The sequence below is a fragment of the Ipomoea triloba genome, chromosome 1 (assembly GCF_003576645.1).
Source record: "Ipomoea triloba cultivar NCNSP0323 chromosome 1, ASM357664v1".
In the NCBI taxonomy this organism is placed as follows: Eukaryota; Viridiplantae; Streptophyta; class Magnoliopsida; order Solanales; family Convolvulaceae; genus Ipomoea; species Ipomoea triloba.
In genome coordinates, this window is record NC_044916.1 from 4476319 (window position 1) to 4504124 (window position 27806).

Here is a 27806-nt window from a genome sequence, read left to right on the forward strand (position 1 = left end):
GGTAAGGGATAAGGCAGTGTTCTCGAAAGGGGTAAATTCTCGTTGGTAGTGGAGAGCATATTCCACCACTTTCTCTCTCTAAGCACTCAGGCTTCCAACAATGGATATGTTGGGACCTCTGTCATATGTTTGAATAGATTGGCAAATTCCCGTTGGTAGTGGACTAAACCAACGTTATTGTGTTCAGAAACCACGATTGGCATTTTGGGACCTCTGTCATGGACGGCGCCGGCAACAAGAACGGGGAAGAATGAAAAACAACCTAAAAAGACTAAAATACCCTCATTATTTGGCATATTAGAATTTTCCGGCCACTTTTGGCCGGCAATTTGACCGGATGGACCAAAATTGATAAAAAAATGCATAGTCAAGGTATACAATTAACATTTTTTAAAGTCGCGAATAGCAATTAACACTACTCCAATAATCATTGGACCAAAATGACAATTTACTCTATGTAATATAAGCGTATTCTTCTCCTTGAAGTAGTATAATTGAATCATTGCGTCCATTGTATCAAGGGAAAGAGTATATTAATCAAAATGGGGTAAGTTTGTTTAAAAGTTGCAACATAAAATGTGTATATGTTGTCTATATATTGACAAAAAGGGGCATGAATTTGAACATGAGAGCAAAAAAAGGTAGGCAAGGGTGGCTGGCTTTTGTTGACAATTCACGTTTTTCTTCATGTGAAACGTACATGGACGGAAGCTAATATGTCGGATTCATTGTTCCAATGTCATTATCATATATAGATCGATAGCGAAGTGTAATTTAGTGTTAAATTATACATGCTTCGTAATAAAATAATTTAAATTTGAATCTTATTGGTGTTATTCACGTTTGATTATGTCAACTACTATGTAGTGTGATAAATGATAATACCTCTATTATCATAATAAATAAGGGATCGCAAGACCGAACTCTAGTGGTGGGGTGCGACTTTGTAAAAGAATTATGAGTGTTTAATGAATAATGTATCATTTAGTTAATTTGGTATTAGATTTAAACTCCAACAAAATGTTATGGCTTATATGTTCGGAACACATCAAAAAGTAATTGGCCCACACACGTAAAGAGGTATGTTTAGCATAATATATATACGGGTGTGTTAAAAGGAAATTTATATTATACCATGGACCAGGGTCCACAAGGTGGACTCTCATCTAAAATGATGTTCAAATTATATATTATGTGTCTGTCTGTGCGGAGGCATAATTTTTGGACTAGGGCACACAATACAAGGTATAGATCCTGAACCATGATATAACAAATGGTTCAAATGAGAATAATCCCTCATGTAAAAAGTAAGGACGGATCTCAACCACCCAATAAGATTAATTAATGGTTAAAGATTTTTTTTGAAGAAAATGGTTAAAGATTTTAGTACCAGGATCATGTGTGAACTACCTTTCTCATGTGAACATGTAAACTAATGAAAGAATGTACCGGTTTTTAAAAAAAAATGAAAGAATGTACCGTAACTACTATGTCGGTGCATTTTTGTATGAGTTTTGGTGGAAGAGTTGCGGTGCATCATGTAGTAATTGCTGTGTATTTCTTCAGTTCGCATAAGAAGGGTAGTTCGCACTTATTCATTGACACACACATATAAACTATCTGTTTATTGAGACGGAATAATTTTTTGATTGATTGGTTGTTATTGTGAAAATTATCAATTAAATCTAAGGTGTTGTGATTTGTGGTAGTAGTGAATAATTGAATGGTAACCAAATCCACCATATTTTGGTTCGTATTTGGTTTAGTTTTGCCCCCTCTTTTTATAGCAGTTATTATTACTTTTTCCTACTCCTTTATGAGATTGGTGATTTCTTCAACTATTGCAAAAAATAGGTTTTGTTTTCATTTTCAAAATTTTCACACACCTAAAAGTAGAAATTCTAGATCTATAAACGTTTCTTTTAACTACGCACATCATCATCATCATCAACAGCATAGGCTTATATTTTGTTACTCCACAGTTAATTCTCTATTGTTTGTCACATAATTAAGTTTCATTCTCCTTTTCTTTTTCTTTGTTCCTTCATGAATTTTAGTGTGTTGGCTGCAGACTACTTTGTAAAAAGACAACACTTCTACGACAACTATTTTAAAAATCCGTTGGCTTTGTGTCTGTGTGTGTGTGTTTTTTCTTAACAAACGGTTTTATTAATCTATAGTCATTCATGTGTTGTCTTTAAGCGCACTTTAAATACATATATAGCACTTCTACGATAACAATTTTAAAAGTCCATTATTTTTGTGCATTTTTTCAAATGACAATGATTTTGTTTATCCGTTGTCATTATTGTTATATTGTTTAAGCGCACTTTGAATACACAACTCTTCTACGACAATAATTTTGTATTTATGTGTTTGGATAAACTGTTATTGTTGCATATTATGCTTCAAATGAAAACATGTTAAAGACAACGGACTGTCAACATCTGTTGTTATTGATTATAACGACGGTTTATAATTGTTATCACAATAATAAATACTAACAAAGGAAACATATATACGACAATGGAAAAAATTGTCGGCAACACTTAAAAACCATTGTCTTTACGCTGAGATCTTTAACAACACCTCATCAACGTTAAAGACAACATTTTAAAATGGTTGTCGTTATGAACAAAGACAACGGTTACACCGGCTTCAACGACAATCGAAAGACAACCTTTGATATATAAGACAATGGTTTTAAACCCTTGTCTTTGAACAGGATCTAAAACAACATCAATAGATTAAGACAACGGTTGTTTTTGAGCGAGACTTACAACAACACCAACTTCAACAACAATTTATATACATACAACAGTTTTTAACTATTGTGTTTGATATATAAGACAATGCTTAAAAATCTGTCTTTGAGCGAGACTTACAACAATATCGGCTTTAACAACATATTTTTTTTTTTTACCTAAAAGACAATAATGGTTTTTAATTGTTGTCTATGTGTATTTTTTTGTAGTGAAATAAAGTTGTTCATCCACTACTAGCTATAACTTTTGCTGTAGTGAAAGCGTTTAATCTTAACAATGGGTATCCAAGTAAGTTACAAGTTGATTGTAATAAATAGTACTTTTAACACTTAAAAGTTTGTAATATATATATTTACTAAATTACTATTGCATTTTCCTTTGCTTTAGAGTCGTTAATTATTCTAGATCGACGATTTGCGTTACTACAATTCACACTTTTTATCTAATTAAGGTCTTGTTCTCACCTGATTATATATACATATAGGAGAAATTAAAGAGACCGGAACAAAATCTTCTCTTTATATCAAGCATCAATTACATTAGCATGCCAGTACATTGCATTTAAGAAAAGATCATCCAATTAAATTTAAATAAAAAAAAATTAAAGAAACAAACAAAAAACAGTGGCACTGACTCAGCAAATTAAAGACAAGAGGGAACCACCCTGGAGCATTTTTTTTCCAAAAAATTGATGGAAATTCTCACAGTGAGATGGGTCCAATAATCAGGAAATGTCTATAGTAATGCATTTTCATGATGCTGCTTTCCCAGGTTTGGGACAATCTTTATATGCCAACAGATTTCATTTTCAAATATCAAGAAGCTATTGATGATAATCATACATTAATGTTTTATGTATATAGTTGTACCACACTCATTTTCTCTCTTTAAAAAAAACAAAAGTAACCAGGAACTTACAGTCATTATTCGAGAACGTGCACTCATTGTATTATATAATTTTCTCTTTTGTGTAATAGTATGCAAACTACATCAGATAAAAATTGTATTAGGTTAAGTATACCTTGTGCGACGAATTCAATTGAGAAAGGGTGACAAGAAACTTTAAACTTAAAGTAACTGGCTGTGATTGAAAGGAGTTTGCACAAAAAATGTTGCCAAAATCTAGTCACTAGATCTTGTCTCCTCACAGCTTGTCTTTCCACCCCATTGTTAATAATGATAGTATATATACAGTTTTGCACTAACCCTTAGCTTCCGTACCAAACTACATCAGGAATATAATAGAAAGAGCTCCCAAATTATATTCAAAGGTGGCTTAATTGTGAAAAATCTAAAATTTCTAACATAAATATCATAAATTTATCTTTTAAAATTCATAGCTAATAACAAATGTACAATTTTATTTCCTTATACTTGCTTACCAGTCTGACGCTTTTATGGTAGGACGATATTAGACTTGGCCTTTTAAGCCAACACCCAACAAACTAATTCAAGGTAAGGTTAATAGCTTATCTTGTTTTGCTAGCATATATACGTAGTGTGCTGGTTCGAATCCTAATAAAGAAGCGGTATGAATTTGTACCATTTTAGGTTTTTCTTTTTTGTTGCTCAAAGGTACCCCTTCAGCTGATAGCCAGAAAACTAATCGTTCGTCCCAACGGTCAACACACTAAGTGGTAGGGGATTGGTCAAATGGTTTGCTACATTCACATGAGTGGGGATGGAAACCATTTTAAGTACTAATAACAAGTGAGGGTTCTCGGATAAACTAATCACACACTATACATATATTTGGAAGTAAATACTAGAAGGTAAATTAAATTTAAAAGATGGAGCTATGTAGCAAAATTCCAAGTGATTTCTTGTCAAATGGGTTGAAGTGATGGATGAAGTGATAACATTAACTGGTATGTTAAGGTGAAGACAAGTGATTGAACCTGAGATGTTAACATTTACATCTCATCTGGATCCCTCTACAGCATATATATAGGCTAAGTTAGAGGCCAAAAATGAATGACCAATAATGAAAAAAGATTCCGAAACATGCAAAATTAAAGCATTAAAACATATGGAGCTGATGAGGTTCATGTCCACACTAATTAATAATTCTCCGTATGATAATTCTTGTACGTTCATGTTTCCAGATCTGTCTGGTCTCAATCTTATGTTAAATCGATCAGATTATTCTAAATGGATATGTAAACATACTTATAAAAATGTATGTAGTAAGATGATGATAGGAGTTTCTTTCAACTATTTTTAAACAAAACATAAAAATTACTCCGTACTTAAGTTAATAAATGCACTATAGCCTTTTTTCAGTAAAATAGTTAGTCTATCAGTCAATTTTGATTTGTTTGACCACTATTAACCATTTTACTTGGTTAAACAACCCATATGAGTGTTTGATTAATTAACTCTTTGTAACAACTTATTGCTCCAAACTACTAAAATTCAAAAAGTTGTTCAAAACAGTTTTTTCGAACATCTGTTTGAGAAAGTCATTTTGTATGTAACAGCAAATTTACTAAACATTTATCTACAATCAGTTAATGCTATCAACTAGTCAAACTCTCAAATCCAAGCAGCTAACAACTATTTACTAAGGGAATTTGTATTTTTAGCAGGAGTCTGACAAATTAAAAGGTAAGTGTGGTGGGAAAAGGGAACAAAATAATGCATTCCCCCATGGGAAAGGAATCAAATCGCTGCCCTAACGACAAGGAAGGGTGTGGGCGTGTGGCACCAGCTAACCAGATGTGCATTATTTGCATATATGCGCAGACCATGACCATCCTCTCAAAGAATTGAATTCTTCCAACCCTAATAGTTCTTGTTTTTTTCCCCGAAATTTTAGTTGAAGAGATAAATTACGAGATATGTTTTAACAATTTTTTATAAAGTTTTCAAAATATCTGTACCACCGATCAAAGTCGAACAATTATTTACCTCCCTTTGATAAGAATCGAATAATACACCCTACAACTGTAAATCTGTAACTACTAGCGAAACGTACAACATGACTTTAAATTTAATCAACAGATTGAGCTGTGTCCCGAGCTCTCGAGCTCTCGACATCAACATGAGGTCAGGAATCTAGGTACTTGTAAGATCGTCCTACTAGCTATGATCTTGACTAACTAGTTTGGGTTCCAAATGCCATATATCTGCCAGAGAGAGAGCTCATCAGCTTCCGTACCTACATTATTGGTGCAGGACCAATCTCAATGTATTATGTATCTACCCCTATAATTTATATCATTGAGCCCGAAGTAAATTTTTATATGGTTAATTTTAATTACCTTACATTTTAAGTATTTTGGTAATTTTTGTACCCCACATTAACCATCCAACTAAATACACTCCTCTGAGGCAACCAACACATATTGTATATTTGTATCAATAGAAAGTTTAATAATATTATTCAATATATCGCTTAACACTAAGTCAAAAATCGTGTCCTGCTCTAATACTAATTACTAATTATCAGGATCAGTGTTTACCACTACACCAAAAGGTATAGGTGATTAGGCGGTATAGCTAGTAGGGTCATGTTTCGATGATATGATGCTAAACTCGCCCTTCCAAATCTCTGTAAAACTATTATGATATCATAAGTGCTTTAATCACTTGACTATGATTAGATTACTATATATATGTGTGTGTATTTTTATTTGTTAACATGGGGTTATCCTGTTAGGTAATGTGCAATGATGATAAGAATAGTGAATAAGAAAAGAAAATATAAACTTGGTTTGGGGCAGGCAGGATGAGGTTTATAGTGTTTTGTAAGATGAGACACTTAAAATTTGAAGAGCATCGAATTGAATTGAAATGTTTGGGGGGTGGGTTAGTTTCAGCTTTACTGCTGTATCTAATCACCAATTGTGGGTTGTAGGACCAAATGTTTATTAAATGGGCAGCCATGCATTCCTCTCTTTTTATATTCTTTTTCTGATCAAATTAATAATTCTAATATTGGGTGGATATCCGCGGGCCGAATTGAAATTGTCATCCCCAGCTGAAAATCTCATATTTTTTTACCATTCAAAATTACTAGTTGGAAAGCTTCCTATAAAAAAAAGGTCTCTTCCACCAATTCTAACCACTTGAGAGATGTGGAAAATTAGTGGTTAAATTTTTTTTTAAAAAAAATATCTTAATTTTTTCACTTTTTGAGATAGCAAGAAAAGGTAGTTGAAAATAGAGAATTTTACAGCAATGGTATTGTTACTCCGTATTATATTTGATTATTATATGAAATCTTTATTGATTAATGATATGATCGATTAATTTATGAGTTACTTATTAATAATATTTAATATTATGTAGTATCAGTTTTGTGATTATGAAACAAAAGGCCGGGAAGCATGTCTACTTGGAAATGTTAGTTGATGGTGCCGACATGAGAGGTACGACGACCTTGAATTGATTAATGGACAAAAGTACTAAATTCGGATACCAATAAGCCTATAAACATTTTGGAATCTTTGTTACACACTTGCACCTATATTCACTCTTGACATTCCACCACCCTCATCATTTGCATATTCCCTTCTTGATATATATGCAACTAGTGAAATGATTCTCTCTCTCTCTCTCTAACTCTCATCACCACAATTAACTAATGTATTCATGAATGCATATGATCAATGATAAATATTATTAATTACAACTAAGAACCATAATTTACCAAAATAATAATAATAACAACAACAATAATAATCATAATCATAGACTAAAAAGATTCACAAGGAATTATTTATGCAAGTTAAACCGATGACATAATATATGCGCTGATTAGATGACAACATCTTTAGATTCAAGGCAGCTTGGTTTGTAAGTTTTTGAGTCCCCTCCTAATGTTGTGCACCCTTGTTGCTCTTGAATGCCATAGAGGTTGCTATGTCTAGGTTCTTATATATTGGTTGTTGTATACAAAAATCAATAATCTATAGAGGTAGATGTGGTTCGGTTCGATTCTGTTCACTGTTTGAAACTTATGGTCCAAGGCTCATTATTGGCAAGAATCATAACATAAATATAATTGTTACTATATGACTCTAGGCCATTCATGAAATAGCAGTTTCGGTTCAAACTATCAGTTAATCAATTTTTTTTTTTTTACTTTAACTTTTAAATATAACTAATTATTTGAATTTTAAATTTAAATAAAAGATTGAAATATAAATTAAATAAACATGTTAAATTTCATATTTTAAAATTTTAAATTCTGTATTTAAGTTTTAATTTTTAAAGTATTGCAATTTATTTATTTAAAAAGAAGGGCTTGCACTTAGTTTTATTAAGAGCATCCTTATCAGTTGGGATTTTTTCCCCAATACCAACATCCACCTCATCATCCACTATCTCACTCAATCACAAAAACTCTTCTCCACATTAGTTTAAAGTTTTTTCTCAGTTTTTTGTGGACCCACCATTTTCTATCCTATATTTTAATTATTTCTTTATTTATTTGAATTATAAATTTATAATTATAAAAATTAATTAAAATAAACGTATCTACATTTAATAAAAATGATAATAACAAACATTTAAATTAATTTTAGTTGTTGCCTTTTTTTAATTTTTTAAAATTTTAATTATAATTAAATCATTCAAAAGTTAATTCAAAAATATTAATTTAGTATTTTATAAAAATTGAAACAAAAATAATAAAACAATAAAAAACAAACGAATGAAATTAAAGAAAAATAGAAAATTAAAAAAAAAAAAAAAAAAAAAAAAAAAAANAAAAAAAAAAAAAAAAAAAAAAAAAAAAAAGAAGAAGAAGAAGAAGAAGAAGAAGAAGAAGAAGAAGAAGAAAGAGGATGGACAGTGACAAAAAGGAGGTGGACCCATTTTTTTTTTCTTTTGTCTGACATAAACTGATTCGTTGCAGGAAAACAATTTCGCCAAAACAGGAGCACCACATCAGTATTGAACTTCACCATGAGTTTATTACTGTTTCAATATTTGAGAAATAAACACTGATAGGAATGTTCTAAGTGAATTTTGAAGTACTGAAGTGGATTTTTATCAACTCATGGTTCTTGTTTCAAAAAATAAAAAATAAAAAAATCAACTCATGATTCTAGTTTGTCAACAATTTTTTTTTTTAAAATCACGACCATTCTTAACCTAAACCGTCCTGTTATAGTTTAGACCATCCATAACAATTTGAACATTAATTGTAACCTTCTGTATGGTTGCGATTTAAGATTGGTTTGCAAAATGCATGGTTTAGTTTTGAACCTTTGGTTAAACTGAACCAAGTCCACCCCTAATAACCTAAGGTTAGGAAGTTTCGTTGTTTGCCTTTGTCACTCCTCCATCCAATATTAAATGGTACTTGTGCTAAATCTTGTATAATATGATATGACTATAAAATGTCGATCATTATTTTTTATACGGAGTATTTATTAGCGCTATTGTAAACTAGCTTATCACATTACATTTTTTTTAGATCAGAAAGTGGGAAAAACCAGCACCAAAAGTTGGCACTCATATGCAGCATGCCTCAGCTGAGGAAGTGAACAAACTTATTCAATAACAAGGACAAAATTTATAACGCAAGTTATAGCTTAGGGAAATTTATAACGTCAGTTATAGCTTAGGAACAATAAATCAGCACAACCAGGGACAATAAATCAGCACAACCAACAAGGGTGAATGCTACAATTACACTAACTTAGGGACAAAAAAATAGAAATTTTCCAAAAAGTTAATACTCAACTGAGAAGGAAAAACAGAAGTTCAATGCTTCTGTTTTAAAGCTTTCTTGGTTCACTTATTCTCTCCAGAGGAGTTGTAATTACAAAGAGAAGATATATAGAGGATGAAACAACAGCAGGGTAATAATCTGCAGTCAACAGTTCAGATATGGCACACACAAGAAAGAAAGGAATTCTCAATTAATTGGCATAGGTGTCTAACTACCACGATGCCCGACTACATAAACTACAATTGAAATGGAACGACGATGATGACATTAATGTTGACGCTAGATAATCCTCCTCCCGATAAGCCAGGATAAGGAAAGAATGTTGTGATGGCTAGAGTTTAGCAGTTTAAGACGGGTACAGCCTCCTTTACTGCAAAAAACAGTTATAATACCACGTAAGGGAGGGAACTAAAACCGAAGCATCTGAAAGAGCTATTGAAAAACACAAGATGGTAATTGCTCGAAAAGGATATTACACACCTCGGCGTCTTCATCCATGCTGGGCTTTGCAGATCCATCTGCCTTCTGCCCTTCCTCTGAGGGAAAACAGAATAAATCAGTAATGCGCACTAGTAGTATTGAACTTCCAAGGAGTGCAACATTTTCGCTTTTGACAAATTTGGGATCCTTCTCAAGTAAATTAGCAAGCAAGAAAAGTCCTCTCCTTAAGAATTTTGTATGAACAAAGCATTCTCTTTAACTTCACAATTTTTTTTAAGAATGATATTGAAGGAGATATCCATTCATATGAACAAAACAGACAAAGCGAATATAAACAAACTGGCCAGGTAAAATCCAAAGCTAGCAGCATGTTCATGAGAAACATTATTACCTCCATCCTCTGGAGCGTCAGAAGTCCATAATGTAAGGTTGTCCCTTAGGAGTTGCATGATTAATGTGCTATCCTTGTAGGACTCCTCATTCAAGTTATCTAACTCTGAGATGGCTTCATCAAAAGCCTGCTTTGCAAGGTGACAGGCCCTGTTATGCAAGTCAAACCAAGAAGGGTTTCAGAAAAAACCGCACAAGGGGGAAGAGTACAAAGACTTGACTATGGAAGACAAAAACAATAACCTACTTCTCAGAGGAATTCATAATTTCATAGTAGAAGACTGAGAAGTTCAAAGCCAAGCCTAATCTTATTGGATGTGTAGGAGACAGTTCAGACTCTGCTTTAGTAGTAGCTGCCTGCAAATTATTACGGTTAAAAGTCAAATCTAATAAAAAAGTCTCTAGTCCCAATTACTCATAATTATCTCAAGCCATTGAGATACACTGCCCACTGATACATAATGACCACACTATCACTGAATGGAATGAACCATATGCCAACCTTGTGAATAAAATCACCATTAAATTAGTTTGCTAACAGAATACATCTTCAGTAATACCATGATTATGCAGCACACAAATTAGTTCTACCACGTAACAATGGCCAATATGAAAGATAATCATTACCAATCATAGGCTATGCAGAAAAGGAACAAATAAATGTCAGAAAATAAACAAGATAGCACTGATAAATTGATCTAAATTTTTTCATTCAGGTAAAGAATAGCACATGCCTGATATGCTTTGAGTGATTGGTCAGCAGCCTCTTTTCTTTCATCTGCCGCCTTAAACTCGGCCAAGTACCTGTAGTAATCCCCTTTCCTAAAAGAAATCCACAAATTCAAATCTTTTCAAATAAAACCAATGTATGCATATGAATAAAAAGAGGCAGCTACCAACATGTGAATGATCAAAATATGAAATACAGTAAATGAGCTCACATTTTGTAGAAAAACACTGTGGATTCACCAGTTGTACAAGAAGGAATCAAATTTCCATCTAGCACAGACATAATGTCACTACAAATGTTTGACAACTCGGTCTCAACCTTCTGTCTATAATCTTTGATCCGCTTCACATTTTGTTCATTTCCTCTGGCTTCTTCCTTCTGTTCAATGGAAGAAAGAATCCTCCAGGAAGCCCTTCGAGCTCCAATCACATTCTTGTACCCAACAGAGAGCAGATTCCGCTCCTCAACAGTCAGCTCCACATCTAGCTTAGCTACTTTATTCATGGAATCCACCATTTCTACAGAAAATTAAATCAAACAAGCAGACAATTAAGACAATCTAAGCAAAACAGCATTTGCATATTGAACACAACCCACAGTAATCAAATTGTGAAACTGAAGGAACTTCAACTCCATTTAAATTTACCCATCACTTCTGGAACACCATGATAGGCAACCAAATGAAAGATAATCATCATGACTCCAATCTTAACATTTGTAAAGATATTAATAAATTCATTCATGCACATTCTGACAGATATGACCAAGAAGGAAGAAATCCGCTTCTTAAAGTTCACATCTTTGCCCCAAATACCCCCCCTGATCTCCATGAAAAGGAAAACCTGAATCCATGGAAAGAAATTCTAAAATTGAAACACAATTCTACTAAAAGGAAAAGCAATACAACACTAAACTTTGAAAAAAGAAGAATTTCTCTAAACTATTCAATCAATTAATCTTCACCCAAACTTTAAAAAAAAAAAATCCCTATCCACCATAGTTACACTTTAAACTTGTGGTTTGCACAATGTCAATGGAAAGTAATGATAGAGAAATTTCCAAATTTTATAATTTTTTTTCGTATTGTGATTTACCGTCATATCGTTCGGCTTGCTCGGCGAGCTTGGCGACGTAGACGAAGGTTTCACGGTCCTTGGAAGGTGAAGCCATTGGAGCTGCTGCTGCTGACGACGACGATTGATCTGAAAATGAAGAATTAGGGTTTCTGGATTTTGGGAGATTTTTAGGTTAATTTTGTGGGGAAAATGGGAGAAAAAAATTGTTCCAAATGTACAACGCTTTATGAGTTGTACTTTTTGCCGTCATTTAGCTGGTACAGTAGTACACTTCTTGCTTAGTTGGACGCCATTAGACCTGTGGTGCTGACTGTGAACAAGAAAAAGTGGACAAAGAAATATATTTGAATTTCAAAGTGCGCGGGTACAGATCTCTATCTAGAAAATCCTTTGATTCTTCACTTGCTTTACTTGACTTGAAATTTTGACTGAAGGGTAGAAAATCCTTTGATTCTTCACTTGCTTTACTTGACTTGAAATTTTGACTGAAGGGCCTCCGGAATGCGGCTTTGTGCTTCAATGAAGGGCTTTGTTGCTTGATCTTCGTTGAAGGGCTTCCGGACTCAAATTGACTTGATCTTCAGTCCACTTGACTTGACTTGAATAGTTGATCTTCAATCACTTTAGCTTGATTTCTTGGATATTTGATCTTCAATCTTCTCTAGTTAGCTTGACTTGATTTCTTCAATCCATTCCACTTTTGCAGAGCTTGGCTTCCGGACTCAAATTGACTTGATCTTCAGTCCACTTGACTTGACTTGAATAGTTGATCTTCAATCACTTTAGCTTGATGAGCTTCAATATATTTCTGCAGGGCTTCTTTATGACTTGAAATCTTTACTCTAGAGAGAAATGTTGTGGAGCTTCAAGTGATGATTGAGAATGAAATGAATGCCTCTATTTATAGGGGTGAGAATGTGAGACTCCCATTCCATCTAGAACTCTTTGATATTATCTCAAAATTAATAAATAAATATTTGAGATAATATAAAGAGTTATCCAAAATGTATTTAGTCACCATAATGTCTAGGTTCATGATCCTATCACAACTATAATATCTTAAATAATAATATATAATTTGACTAAATCTTTATCAAATAATTAAATTAATTAGGCAAATTACATAACCCAAATTAATTTAATTAATTGATATACAAGTTCAAATAATATGCGGTCCAATATTAATAACCAATTTAATTCCATCAAAATTTCTGTGTCTACACTGACTGTTAATGGTCCTGTTTGGTAGAGATGTGGGCAACCTTAGGCTGTTCCTAACCCATCAAGCTTCTCTCACTTTTTTAAATTAATCACACTTTCACATCATCAAATTTACAAATTTTTTACTATTTGTTCTACAACCTTGAAAATTTCTCTTACTTTAAAAAATAGAGTTCACTTTCATTTTATATTATATATATATAATAATAAAAAATTAAAAAATTAAAAATAATAATTTATGATAGCTTTTGTTGCCTTTCTGCCGGATAAAGTACAAAGGTTGCCATTACCTTTGAAGTGTTTAGCAAGTTTGCTAAATATGTAGGCAAATAAAAAAACACAAAAACAGAAGAAGGAATCTATGTGGCGTGTCAAGTCATCTAGTAAGTGTGTAGAATTTCTGGATTGAGGTCAACCTTAGTACTTTATATTATAATCTTAGATTTATTTAGATTTTAGATATGTATATTATTGTATAATAATAGTAATGTAAACCATTTTTTATAAATTTGATATTTATATATATTTATATTTTAGGAAATAACTTATATAGCACTCTAATATATAATGTCTATATATTATTACCATTAAGAAGATAAGAAAATATACGGTGGATGCATATGCATAATAACAACAATAAAAAAAGATAACGAGAGTTATAACGGTAGAGGTATTTTTGACCAAAATATTGTATAATACAACTTTTATAACATAATATAATAATAATAATGTATTAAAAAAAGGAATGAAAAAACAAACATAAATGAATGATATAACCTTCATTTACTTTTATTATTTATTTATTATTATTATATATTATATATTAGATAGATTAGAAGTATATAAAAGTTTATATACACTTAATATTATTAATTAATTTAGTGTGAAATAATGAAGAGAGAATAATGGTAACACCTATATTGAGTGCTTGGATATTACAATACTAAACAATTATTTATAGGATGTCATAACATTATATGCACGTTTTGCTTGGCATCTAACATCGGCTCTTGCAAACATGGCAACAAATATGAAGAACTGTGTTCAAACTTCAAACCCAAACTCTATGCCAACTCCAAACTCCACCTAAGCGTGGTAGATCGAACTATGTTGCATGTAAGTCCAATTTTTTATTTGACATCTTCGATCGGACTTTTTAAAGAGTTTTTTGGGAATTTTTGGGTGAGGTGAAGGGGAAAATGGGTAGGAAGATGATATATTACAGTAATTTAAGAGTTTTTTATGAGTCCCGTTCAAATTTAGAAAAAAAAAATAAAAATCAAGCAAGCTGAGTGTGGCACCTAGGCACCCAGCGGCAGGTACATCAAAGTGATCACCCATCAACAGCCACTCTAACTAACTTTTCTTTTTTATATTTCTTTTTTTTTTTTCTATTCCCCTTCCTTCATCTCATCCCTACTTGGCCGGAATACTCGTACATGCCACAGCTCATAACGCCAAGTCCAAGCTCGCATGTCGTGTCAAAATCAAGCGAGCAACGCAACACTAGAGGCCAAGTTTGAATTCAAAACCATAGTACCCATTACATAAACGTACACTAAGTGATCTCTTTTGAACTTAGACCGCACTGTTGCACCTTCTTCAGACTCTCAATGACTACGCCATTAATCTTACGAAAATGAGGTTGGCAAAAATACTCAAAATTCGGGTTTTCATTCTACTTCTTCCTATGAGACTACTTGAACTCAATGAAAGCACCAATACTAGTATTAATGTTAATTAACATGAAAACAATTAATGAAATTTAGTGAATGGAGAAACAAAGAGCAAACAATTGAAAGACTTAATGATATTAAGTTCAGTATAATGTAATCGAGTTAATAGTACTCAAAAAAAAATTGTACAAGTGAATTGATGAGTTTTTGGATATTATAACACTTTAAGCTCGTGGATTTACCAAAAAAAAAAAAACACTATAAGCTATTTATTCAAAACTATAATCATTACTCACACATATTTCTTCATAAATAACCATGGATTTTTTTAATACAATAATATCTTGAGAGTGGATATAGTTTTTCGGGTCCCTAGCTCCATAGTTTGAGGTTGAGCCTATGAGTTTATGACTTTAAGAAGTGTGTTAGGGCCCTTACCAATTAAGTCGTCACAAGGAAAATGCATTAAAAAAAAAAAGACTAAGTGAACCTATTTTAATACGCTCAATGAGTGCATGAAAGGCACGCACACGCAAGTAAGTCAAATGCGACTCTTTTTCCTTCCTTCCTGACGAAAACCCACACCTCAAGTCCGATTCCCCTATCTTTATTCCAAAGCAACAAGAGTTCTTAGAAAACTGTGAAAAAAAATTCCAATTTGAGTGGTTCTAAGAGCATCACCATCTCTTTATAATGTGGAGTTATTAAGATGATAGGGAGGTGAGAGATGAAATTTAATTTGCAGGAAGATGGATTATTTGTGGGCCCAATGGGTTATTTGAGGGGCCCCAAGAAGAGAGAGAAATGCGAAGAAAGCCTGAAGCCTTGCGTGTTGAAGCTTACGGTGTGCGCCCAAAGGACGCATGCACTAGGAGCGTGAATGACCATTTATATATTATTTTTTTTTCTGGCTCCCAGTCATATCAAAACTCCTTAAAAACTGCAACTGATATGGATGCTCTAGAGCATCTTATCAGTGGAGTTTTTTTCGCGGTTTTTAAGGGGTTTTTGTAAGTGTGATTAGGAAAGAGAAAGTGGGAAGAATAAAAAGAAAAAATGAAAAAAAAAATAAAGTATGAATAAAAAGAAAAAATGAAAAAAAAATAAAGTATGAATAAAAAGAAAAAATGAAAAAAAAAATAAAGTCTGATGACAAACCAAAAAAAATAAAATTAAAAAGATGATCTGAAGTCAGCTGGCGGCCACTCTGACGCACCCAACGCCTCGGGTCGGCCCAATTAAGGGACAAGGTGCTGGCCAAATTGGTTTTTCCATACAAGAAGGGGTTTAAACTCCCGACCTCTGTTAAGGGACAAAAGTGTTGGGCCACTCACGCTACCCAAGCTGGTTCTCCATTCTCCACAGATGGAGATGCTCTAAAGTTGCCCAAATCCCTGCAAATATAGGATTGGCAATATGATGTGGCAAATGCCACATCATTTATTATTATTATTTTTTTTTTTGACAACAACGCAAAGATTAATTCTCATTATCTCCATGCAAAGCATGCAAAGTAAACACAGGCGGAAAGGAAAACCAACTAACGCAATCAGACAAAGAACCTGTCTCCCTAGCATATTATTATTATCTTTTTACTGTACAAGATTTGTAAATTTATATTTGTTGCAAATTTGCAAATCCTGACAAAAGCTGCCGCAGCTTTTGTGTTTTTTTTTTATGTATTTTATTTTATTTTATTTATTTATTAATGCTTTAAAGTGATGTGATGTGATGTTGGGTCCACTTTTTAAAATATATTAGATTTGCAGGGATGTAATGTGAATAGTAAATGATTTGCAAATTGGGTGATGTGGAGGTGAGACCCATCTTTTGTAAATTGAAAGATTTGTAGGGACAAGGTTAGCGTAAGGGCATCACCAACCCTTCTCCCCTTATCTCCTTAACATCACCATATAATCTATTCTTTTATTTTCTCTCCAATCTTTTTTCCATTTTCATCCCCTTTTTGTAGGCCCTATATCATCTACTATTTTATTCATTTTTCTATAATTAATAATTTCAACTTTATAATTATAATTTCAAATTTAGATTTAAAATAAAAATAAATTTAAATAACGAAATAAAATAATGTTTGAATTATAAACCATTGATTTCAAATATTCAATAGCCTAGATCTGTCTATAATAATTTATGAAAAATGGTGGACGCACTTGAACAATGGTCTATATATATACAGGAGGGTTCAGGTGAAAACATATTCCCTAATAAAAAAAGTATGAACGCATCCATACCCTCCATCTTGAGAAATCAAAGACTATAATCTTACAATTATTAAACTTTTAAGTTTGTAATAACTATATATAAAATGAACCATGTTCTTAAAAAACTGTAATAATTATAAAATTGACCTAATGCTTTTTCACTAAAATATTCGACAAAGGTTCTCACTTTTTACCGTTCTCTCTTTTTACAAGAGAATCATGTTCTCATTTGATCTCCTCAAGGGCGAGTTTTGGTGCGACAACAATTGAAATCAACGACACATTTTTTTTATTAATTTGAGCCGTTGATCTAAATTTGATTAGCAACTCAAATTGATTTAACTTTGATCAACAGCTCAGATCTCACGGCATGTTTCACTAGGGAGACCCGCACCAGATCTCATCAATGTATACAAAATTTGGATCCATCACTCCACGCCACATCAAAATGGTGTGCAGTGTTTTCCGTTAAAAAAATCGAACAGTCCGAGACACAATAGGTGGCCGCGTTTTCTTGTCTTCTACTTCCAGCTCCACTGAAGATGAGTACACATTTTATCTTCCAACGAATGTCGGGAAACAGACAAAACTGATTCTTTTTATATTTCCATAAAAATTTAGGAAAACAATTTTCTATATTCAGAAAAATACAAATCTCAATTAATACATCGACCCAAAAATAGTTTTGTTCTACCTCTGTGTATATACATGTAGAGAGAGGCATGGAAATGGAGGTCTGAACGGCAAGGTATCTGTTAAAGTGATTTTCTCTCTCTAGATTGCTTTTTTACTTTAATTTTTTTGGTGGGTTTTTCCTATAGTATAATAAATATATAATAAAGATATTGTATGTGTGTGTATATATATGGCGTCATTGGCGCCATTGTTTCATGGTCGTGTTAGCCTGTCCCCAAATTCTTGCTCCCCTTCGCCTTATTGTTGTTCAACCTCTTCTTCCAGTCTTCGCCCAGGGTTTAATCGGAAATTCATCAGCCTTTCAGGTAAATCTCTCGCTTTATTTTCTTTATTTTGACATATTTTTAGGCTATAAGTTTTGTTTAATTCATCAATTTTGGATTCTTGTCTCTCTTAGGTTATGAATTTTGATTGCAAGTATGAATCTTTTTGGTTGCCAGTGCAGAGGAATCTATTAGTCAATTGTTGGTCTGCAAATATCTCTTATTTTTCCCTTTCTAGTTGATTGAATTCTGTAATGGCTGTAAGAATACAAAGGTGGGCCTTAAGACAAGATTATGAGTTATTATGTCAAATGCAAAGTACCCTTTGTATGACATGTTCTTCAAGTTGCTTTGTTTTTCTTTATGATTCCAGATTTGTTATGCTGGATAATGTCCAGTTGATTCTTGCTTTCTTTTTATTGCTTTATGAATGATAATAGACGAGGCTATTGAACATTCTCGGGCTGTTTTGTCTGATGTTCTGGGGATTATCACTATACTAAGCAATGATGCACTTTAACAAACAATCTATTCGGCTTCGGAATGGTATAGTGGAAGTGTTTTGAATGCTATGGTCGATCTTAAGCTTAAACCCTAGATGGTAAGAAAGGAGAGATAAATTACCCAAGTGTTGGTGAAGTGGGCAGAACAGCAGCTTAACTTGATTAGATGCAGTAAATATTGTACTCCATGATGATAATTACTAATTAGTTCTCTGTGGATTGATATATGTACACTAAAAGAAAATTGATGATTTGAAACCACGTAGTTGGTTTAGATGTGGTGTTCAAATCGGTGAATTTAGGTGCTCTATGATGGAGTGGTTCTGATCATCAAGGCCGTGGCTTGGTTTTTACTCGTGCTTTTCTTTCAGAACTATGATTGTCATATGCAGCCGTTATGAAAGGTTTTTTTTTTTTTTTTTTTGTATGAATATATCGTGATATACAATGAATCACCATTTTGTTAGAATTTAGCTTTTAACGTGATTATTTCGGAGTATACATTGTATCTCTCTTTTGATAAAACATTTATTGCTTTATTGTATTAGTGTATCGCATATGTGCTATTTGCTCCACATGAATTGAAGGTCTTACTTTATATTAATGCAGATATGAATAATCTCTGGAAAAGTTTAAGCCTAAGAGCTCTTTCTATGGCTACAACTCAAGGAGACATTGCATCTCCGAGTGTCATCATTGATGAAGAAGATAACCCTGAGCATCTTCTTGTCCTTGTTCACGGCATCATGGGAAGGTAAATTTGTCTCGATCCAAAAATTCCTAACTTTCTATTTGATAGGATTTAACAAAAACAGTAATAAATGTTTATGCTTTCCATATATTTGGCATGAACCCAGAAGGAATTATGGACAGCTAATATAATGATGAAATGATTTTTGTTAGATGTATTATTATCGTTGATAGTTTCGGGGTAGTTACTAGAAACTTCAGTGTTTTCTGTTTCTGTTTTCACTGAGATCTCCACGTGATGCAGCCCGGGTGACTGGACTTATGTACAAGCAGAGCTGAAGAGGCAGCTGGGAAGAAGTTTTATGATCTATGGTATTGTAAAAATTATTTTTTTTATCGAGTAAAAGGTGCAAGTTTACTTTAGATTAACATTTGAGTTGATTTATATGTACAGCAAGCTCCTCTAACGCCTACACCAAAACATTTACCGGGATTGATGAGGCTGGAAAACGACTAGCGGATGAAGTATGTAAAATGGATTGGTCTTTCGTATGTGAGAGCTATGATGTTATTGTTACATAAGATTCATGATGCAATTTAGGTTATGAAACTCGGAATTTAGACTTTTATGGGGCAACCATTTGTGCAAATTGTGTATTCTTCGTTCTTTAATCATTGTGGCTGAACTTGCTTGGTAGCTGCGGTTTCAATTTTTAAGATATAATACTTGCTGTTAAGGCGTGAAATTATTTTATCATCTTTATATTGAAATGAGCTTTATCATGGACAGATCATGCTAGTCGTGAAAGAGAGAAAGAGCCTAAAAAAGATATCTTTTCTAGCTCATTCTCTAGGTGGACTGATTGCGAGATATGGAGTTGCTGCTCTTTATACCCCGATCGTATCTAGCGATTTGTCTACTGGAAACAGAAACCCACTGTGCTCTTCAAATAACGGGTTGATTGCTGAGCTGGAACCGATCAATTTTATCACATTGGCAACCCCGCATCTTGGCGTTAGAGGCAAAAAGCAGGTGTGTTCTTCCTGGCCGTATTATTATTATTTTATTTTTTCATGTTCTGCAACCATGTTAGAAAAAGTATTTTGGTCCTTCTGTCCGTTTTAAAGTCCTCTGTGGAAAGACTTAATTTGTCTCGAGGTTGAATTCTGGGCTAGTTCTGTTTCAATGCAATTCTTATCATTTATCAAACTAAATAAAAAAATATTTTAAGATTATGGCGACCGTAGGATTGCTTACAGGGAGTTGATCCTGATATCCAGACAGTTGATTTTCCTTTATGATCCAGCTTCCGTTTCTCTTTGGAGTCTCCATCTTGGAAAAACTTGCTGCACCAATGGCTCCCATTTTCGCTGGTCACACCGGTAGTCAGCTCTTCCTTACAGACGAAGAACCTAACAAACCGCCTCTTCTGCTAAGAATGGCATCGGATTGTGAAGATGGGAAGTTTATGTAAGTAAAATCGTTTTTAACATATCATTCTTGTTGCTTCTGATTATGTACTAAAATTTGTCATCTGTGACGTTTTCTGTTCTGTCCCTGCAGATCTGCACTCGGTGCTTTCAGATCCCGCACGATTTATGCTAACATCTGTTATGACCGTATCCTCTTTCCCCTTAAAATTTATTCGGCACTCGTAATCACAATTTGGCTAATATGTTAAGCTACGTGGAATTTCTTGACTTAACCTAGATATGGTCGGTTGGCGCACATCCTCTATAAGAAGGGAGACGGAACTCATTGAGGTAATTGGTAATTCACATATCACTTCAGTATGTATGCGAGCATTTAGTTAATAATCTGAAAAGTAGAAAGGAGTTATCCCCCGTGGTGCAATATTGTGTTCGTGTATGATGGATATCCCCCGACACATTTCAGAGATGAGCATTATATATCACCTTGCGTTTTCATAACTCTTTGTATGTGGACCCCGTTAGCAGCCATCTACACGATCTCTGGACGGTTACAAGCATGTCGTAGAAGTTGAACATTGCCCCCCCATTTCATCGGAGGGTCCTCGTTTCCCTCCAGAAGCAACCAAAGCGAAGGAGGCTGCTCAAAACGAACCCAGCACACAAAATACATTAGAATATCATGAAATTCTGGAAGGTACGTAGCGCATATATATATATAATCTATACTTGTGTACCTCGAGAAACAAGGATGACGAAATCTGGGTATTGAAACAGAGGAAATGATACGCGGCTTGCAACAACTGGGGTGGAAGAAAGTTGACGTTAGCTTCGAGTCTGCACCCCTGCCCTTCTTTGCTCATAACAATATCAATGTATGATTTAAACCAGTGTATTCATTCCTTGATGTTGCCATTTTTGTTAAACTATAAACGTTGGTTCCTGATTTGCATATAAATAGGTGAAGAACGAGCGGCTTCATAATGCTGGAGCTGGAGTTATTGCTCATGTCGTCGACAGCATAAAGCAACAAGAATCCGACACACTGGTTGCTGCTGCTACCTTGTAGCACTTGTAATTGCAAACAGGTGTTTAAGAATTAAGAATATATATATATATATATATATATACACACACAGGGACAGGGCTGTATACTGTACATTCTGATATGGATTACAAAAATTATCAAAATCTGATTCTTTCTTCCTTATTGATCCTAAATCTGATTGAGCATTTACATTTGTATGGAATCATAGTTTGGCTTTCTCTTAACTGAAACTCCATTCCCCTACCCCGTTAAAAAATTAACTCTTATATGCAAGGTTGCAAAAGACGCTAGTCAGCCATCTGAGAAGTGTCTAATAATAATAATAATAGCCGTCCAGTTGCTACAACCACACTCCACGTCGTTGCTTTCGCAATAACGGTCCAGCCTGGAGGTTCATGACTTGGTCGAGTTAGGCGCCGATTCGGCTGATTTGGGTGCCTAGTCGGCCAGCCGACTAAAAGGGCCGCCTAGGGACTAGGAGTGAAATCCCCTTGGCCTAGAGTCACCTAGGCCAATTTTTACAACACTACTTATAATCTTATATGTGTGTGCCGTGTTGTGTTTTGGGCCGGGTTGTGCTGAATCTGAATTAGTCTCAAATGTTGAATATTATATGTAAAAGAAATTCCCTGCAATGACAGTTTTCTTTTGTCAGTAATGTGCTACTCTTGAGTTAAATTGCAATACCAATTGATCTTTGATGTGAATGAGATAAACACATCATGGGCAACATGGAACAACTGACTGGAAATTTTATACTCAGAATCTTGTATTACAACTAGACAGAGATCTATTGGGAATCATTGATACTCCAAGAGTTTTAAGAAACATGAAAATTTCAAAACTGATTTACATACTACTCTACTACAATGTATTACTCTAGGTTTATGCAATAAAAACGTGTTTACTCAAGGGCGGCATTCATCTAGGCGACTTTTGTGCAGCTGAAAGGCGGGGTTAACCCATGCTCCACAGTTGCATTGCATGCCTGCCCAGTTGAAGTAGCCCAGACGCGCTTTGCAGCCCACGCACTGAAGCTTATCCTGCACGCAACCTTCTTCCACTGCAAGATGAGACAATAAACGAGGATGAGATTCAAAAGGAAGAACACGAGAAGTGCTGTTTCAATGAAAGATTATTATGGTTTCAACTAACTAACATGTTTGCATCCACTTCATGGGTTCCACGAAAATAGACGAGCATTCGGGTTCAGCATCATCATCACCATCACTCCTCTTTTTCCACTTAAAACATTTTTGTCCACCTCCGCGCTGATGAGCCACAACTTGATCTGCTGAAGCAACAATTCTCCGGCATTTCTTGCAGCGATATATGACCTCGGGTTTCAGATCAGAACCTGTATCACAAGTGTTTGAGGCTTCCATTGCAGTGGCAATTTGGGTTTTGCAATCTGTTTTATATATACAAAAGAAGAGTGATTGTCAGTGGAGTATAAAGAATGTTAGGGTATGATTAACAGATTAAGCCTGCAATAACAGAGACAATAGGTCAATCAACAAAATCTAAAATCTTCGGAGCCTAATAAATGAAATTTGAAGCAATAAGCTTCATATGTGATGTCACTCACACTCCAAACCCCCTCCCCACCCAAAACAACTTCATTTATTAAAGAACATACAATACTAATATCAATAGGATTTTCCTTATGCATTATATGTCAGATTGCAAAAAAAAAAAATAAAAAAAAAAAAAAATCCAACCAATGCGGCACACCTCAAAGATTGATACGAATAATATAACATAAATTTCATGAAAAAAAAAAAAAAAAAGTTAAAACTTTAGGTTACTTTCCAATCCCAAGCTCACAGAACACTAAAATTCAAGGAAGCTTACAAATACGACGAATTATCACGAAAATTCAAAAAGTAAACTAATTGCTCAATCATGCGTTTTCAGATTTTCTTCAGCAAGTCCAATTCAGTTTACAGTGTTCACTCGCAAAATCATTTAAAAAAAAAAAAACTAGAAAACGGAAGATAAATACCGGCAATTCTTGGAGCCGGCGAGAAGATCCAAAGTCCAAAGTAGTAGGAGCAAACTGTTAATCAGCTCTGGCAATTCGGCAAAACCCTCCTGCCATTTATGTACGGATGCCGACGGGACTATTGGAATAAGTAAGATTCAACAATTGGGCCGTATAGATGAAATTGGATCTATAATTAATTGATTGGCCCAAACCCATCTTTTGAAGTGATAGATCCAATTTTCAACACGATGCATAATCGGATATAAAAATAATGGGCAATTTATATCGTGGACCATGGTGTATAATGCATTGTGCACTCTGTACTAAAATGTTAGGAGATGAGTTTTGTGTATTTTAGGTAATTGTTCTGTGTATTTCAGGCAATCATTCTGTGTATTGTAGACAACCGTTCTGTGTATTCATGTTAGTAATACATATTGTGATTGTTTGTGCATTCGAATGTTTAGGAGGATGAGTTCTATGTATTTTGTGTCAATATTCTGTGTATTCATGTTATTAACACAGGTTGTGATGTGTTTGTGCATTCGAATGTTAGGAGGATGAGTTCTGTGTATTTTGTGTCAATATTCTGTGTATTCTGGGCAAACGTTCTGTGTATTCTAGGCAAACGGTATGTGTATTCTAGATAAGGATTATGTGTATTATAGATAATAAATTCCCTAGAGTCATTCGCGTCCGCGTCCACTAACATCGAAACGACGTCGTTTCGGACCAGGGTTCACAGTGCACTGTGGAACCTGGTCCATGATATAACGATTGAAAATAATGGGTTAGTATTTAGTTTTCAATCGTTATATCGTGTATTATGATCCACCATGCGCGTTATAGGCCCTATCAAGATTATTGAGATTATATACATGTAGTTAACAAATTATGTATATGTGGCAAACTTGCAGTTAACATATTATGTATCTTTAATTTATTTACAGGTACATAATCTGTTAAGTAAATATACATAATATGTTAATTGTAAATACATAATCTAGATTGAGCTCCATAATGTGCATCGAGCTCCATAATGTGCATGGTATTTGCTAGTCCACAATATAATTTGCGGTTAGCCTTAACATGCCCTAAAGGGTTGAGCTGATAAAAGTCTATTAATTTTTGTGTTTTAACAAGTAAACATATTTAAACAAGTAATCATGTTTTGTTTGTATCACGTTTACTTAAAATCTGTTAACTAAATATGTATGCTTTATTAACTCATTTAAAAATTGTGTTTATGCCCATGTAAAAATCTTGACCTATTAATTAAGATCAATAGATCATGATCGTGTTTAACTTTAACATTTTTAGTGTCTACCCAATATAATGAGAACCTGAATTGTCACCTCTAGTGGTAACATGACTACATGACTCTTCATGCTTTGGAGAACTCTTTATTTTTACTAAAGTTTATATATCTTGATTGTATCATATTTGATTCGGATATTTGAACCAAACATTCCTGAGATTTATTCCATCATTTTAGGGACTCTAATAACATTGGCAAAAAATTTGTGTGAGACCGTCTCACCATGAGACGGGTCTGGTCGGGTTGGGTCAATATGCAAATGTCATACTTATATATGCTCAAATGTAATACTAATCAGGAATAAAATTTTTGTTACTTATAAGGGTAAATGTAATACTTTTAAGGAAAAATACAATACTTTTACATTTCGATTTCAAAATATTACATTTTTCTACAAAAGTATTATATTTGCCCTTATAAGTAAGGGGCACTTATCAACATTACTTATTATGAAAAATGTATTACTTTTTCTCTAATAAGTAACAAAAAATGTATTCTTGATTAGTGTTATATTTGAGCATATAAGTATGACATTTGCATGGTGTATTGACCCGACCCGACCCGTCCCACGAATAAGGATCCGTGAGACAGTCTCACACAAGTGTGACCCAATAACATTATAATCAAAGTTAGCATTTTAGGGAGTAACTCTAACCGAATTTGTTTGCCAGTTGATTTAATAATTACAATATTCTAAGTTCGATACTTTGTTACCTAAGGGCAACGTAGCCTTTGCTGACTAAGATTACACCTAGAGCGCAATGTGAATTTTTTCATAAATCAAAGAGTTATTTCAATTTAAGACTTAATTAAAATTTTTAATTCTGAACATTTACAATTAGGGTGTCTAATCGCAATATTTGTTTTTCTTTTAGAGTAAAAGATATAAATAAGGGATAAATGTTAAATAGACTCTCAAATTATTCATGAAAGTGCAATTAACCACTTCAACTACAAAAAAAAAAAACTTCAATTAAGCACTTAAACTTGAAACAGAAAATAATGTTAACTTGGCATCTTGATGGTAACCTCTAAGAAGTGTTATAAATAAGGGTGTGTTTGGTTCGCACGTGGGAATCGAAATCGGAATGAGAATCGTATACTTGGTAATGGTATGGGCTTTGGTGAAAGTATTTTGCATGTTTGGTAGTATGGCAGAATTAGAATGATTATTAATATTGATGTTTGGTTATGTATGACCATATAATAGAATAAAGGTTTTAAAAATACAAAAAATAAAAAATCAAGACAATTGATCTTAATATAATGACATCTAAAGCGTCAATATGAACAAAAAAATCAAAACAAAAATCTAAAAACATTAATCCAAACTTAAAAAATCATATATTACCAATAAGATGGAATGATACATTTTCTAATTAGAGAATGAGTTTTTAATTGAAGGGATAACCAAATCCATAGTTATGTTTTAAAAAATTGTCAACCAAACACTAACTATAATTTTGATTCTCATTCCTAGTGTGTAAACCCATGAACCAAACACAACCTAAGTATCAATCAATATATATAACACTTTATATATATAGACATCCATGTCAACGTTTACAAATTATTTTTTTTTTAAAGAATTATTTCTTCCAAGTCTGAAAGAAGACGGTATATAGCTTTCATGGCGGCATTTTTTATTTTAAAAAGTCATTTTAATAATAATAATAATAATAATAATAATAATAATAATAATAATAATAATAATAATAATGTTGCATGATGTGGCATCCAACTATCCAAGTCAGCCCTAATTTGTTGTTTACATGAAAAGATAGGTAAAAAAAAGGCTTAGTTACACCATTTTTTTTTTTTTTTGAGTTGAGTGTCCAATTGATTTTTTTTTAATAGTTGTGGGTTAATTACACTTTCATGAATAGTTGGAGGGTTTTATGAGGGCAACTCAAAAGTAAAATTTTAAAAGTGTACAACACAAACAATAACGAAGCGTTTGGTTGGAGGTAAGGAATTAGATGGGAAAGGAATTGTAATTCCATGGGAAAAGAATAATGTGAGAATAAAGTGAGAGTTTAAATTTCAGTGTTTGGGGGAATAAAATTACTGGGAAGTTCAATTTCAATGTTTGGAATACATGGGAATTGAAAGGGAATAAGTAGTATAAAGTCCAAAGTGCCCATTATTATTATTATTATTATTATTATTATTATTATTATTATTATTATTATTATTATTATTATTATTATAAACAATGCAAATTTTCAATCACTATTGCATAGAAATAAAAAAATTCATTCGCTATTATAAACAAAGTTAGCAAACACACAACTCATGCCGTTCACTGTTGCATAGATCGGCGAACAAAATGAACATTATAAAACACAACACCATCAACACACAAAATGAAAATTTTGTTGTTCAAAATTTAGGCAAATACGCTATATACACATATCAAATTTAAATACTTGAGAATTTTGAGAAAACATACTTGATTAAAGTTGGCCTAGAACAATTATTACTCAGGAACGACGTTCTCTGGTGACACTAGTCAAAAAATAATCCATGCTATAATCTAGAAGGGAAGGTCAAGCATCAATTTTAGGTTAAAAAAAATGGAAGGGTAATTTTGTCTCGGAGTTATCTTCTTTTCTTCCTAAAATCCACAAAATTAAAATCCTGGGGGGGGGGGGGGGGGGGGGG

At 33.4% G+C, this 27806-nt stretch overlaps 3 protein-coding genes across 5 annotated transcripts; 1 reads left to right on the forward strand and 2 right to left on the reverse strand.

Moving 5' to 3' along the window:
- Positions 1-9438: 9438 nt before the first annotated feature.
- Positions 9439-12307, reverse strand: LOC116030209 (14-3-3-like protein D). The gene is made up of 7 exons (XM_031272388.1): positions 12106-12307; positions 11223-11529; positions 11016-11103; positions 10529-10638; positions 10283-10431; positions 9931-9986; positions 9439-9820 (listed from the first exon to the last, which is right to left on the reverse strand). Exons 1-7 carry the CDS (start codon positions 12179-12181, stop codon positions 9818-9820), a joined length of 789 nt encoding a protein of 262 aa, XP_031128248.1. The 5' UTR covers positions 12182-12307; the 3' UTR covers positions 9439-9817.
- A 5387-nt stretch (positions 12308-17694) lies between these two features.
- LOC116015898 (putative lipase YOR059C) lies at positions 17695-22010 on the forward strand. 3 transcript variants are annotated; one of them, XM_031256129.1, is made up of 12 exons: positions 17695-17954; positions 18110-18207; positions 19278-19422; positions 19663-19730; positions 19813-19883; positions 20149-20391; positions 20666-20829; positions 20923-20978; positions 21070-21122; positions 21318-21486; positions 21567-21664; positions 21751-22010. In XM_031256129.1, exons 3-12 carry the CDS (start codon positions 19280-19282, stop codon positions 21856-21858), a joined length of 1173 nt encoding a protein of 390 aa, XP_031111989.1. In that variant the 5' UTR covers positions 17695-17954; positions 18110-18207; positions 19278-19279; the 3' UTR covers positions 21859-22010. The 3 variants fall into 3 exon arrangements, with proteins under 3 accessions (XP_031111989.1, XP_031112028.1, XP_031111946.1); XM_031256168.1 differs by having other exon boundaries at positions 18167-18207; XM_031256086.1 differs by lacking the exon at positions 17695-17954 and having other exon boundaries at positions 17962-18207.
- Positions 22011-22560: 550 nt separating this feature from the next.
- Positions 22561-23940, reverse strand: LOC115998449 (probable inactive dual specificity protein phosphatase-like At4g18593). The gene is made up of 3 exons (XM_031238033.1): positions 23843-23940; positions 22997-23248; positions 22561-22900 (listed from the first exon to the last, which is right to left on the reverse strand). The coding sequence occupies exons 2-3, from the start codon at positions 23220-23222 to the stop codon at positions 22746-22748; spliced, it is 381 nt and encodes a 126-aa protein (XP_031093893.1). The 5' UTR covers positions 23223-23248; positions 23843-23940; the 3' UTR covers positions 22561-22745.
- Positions 23941-27806: the final 3866 nt, after the last annotated feature.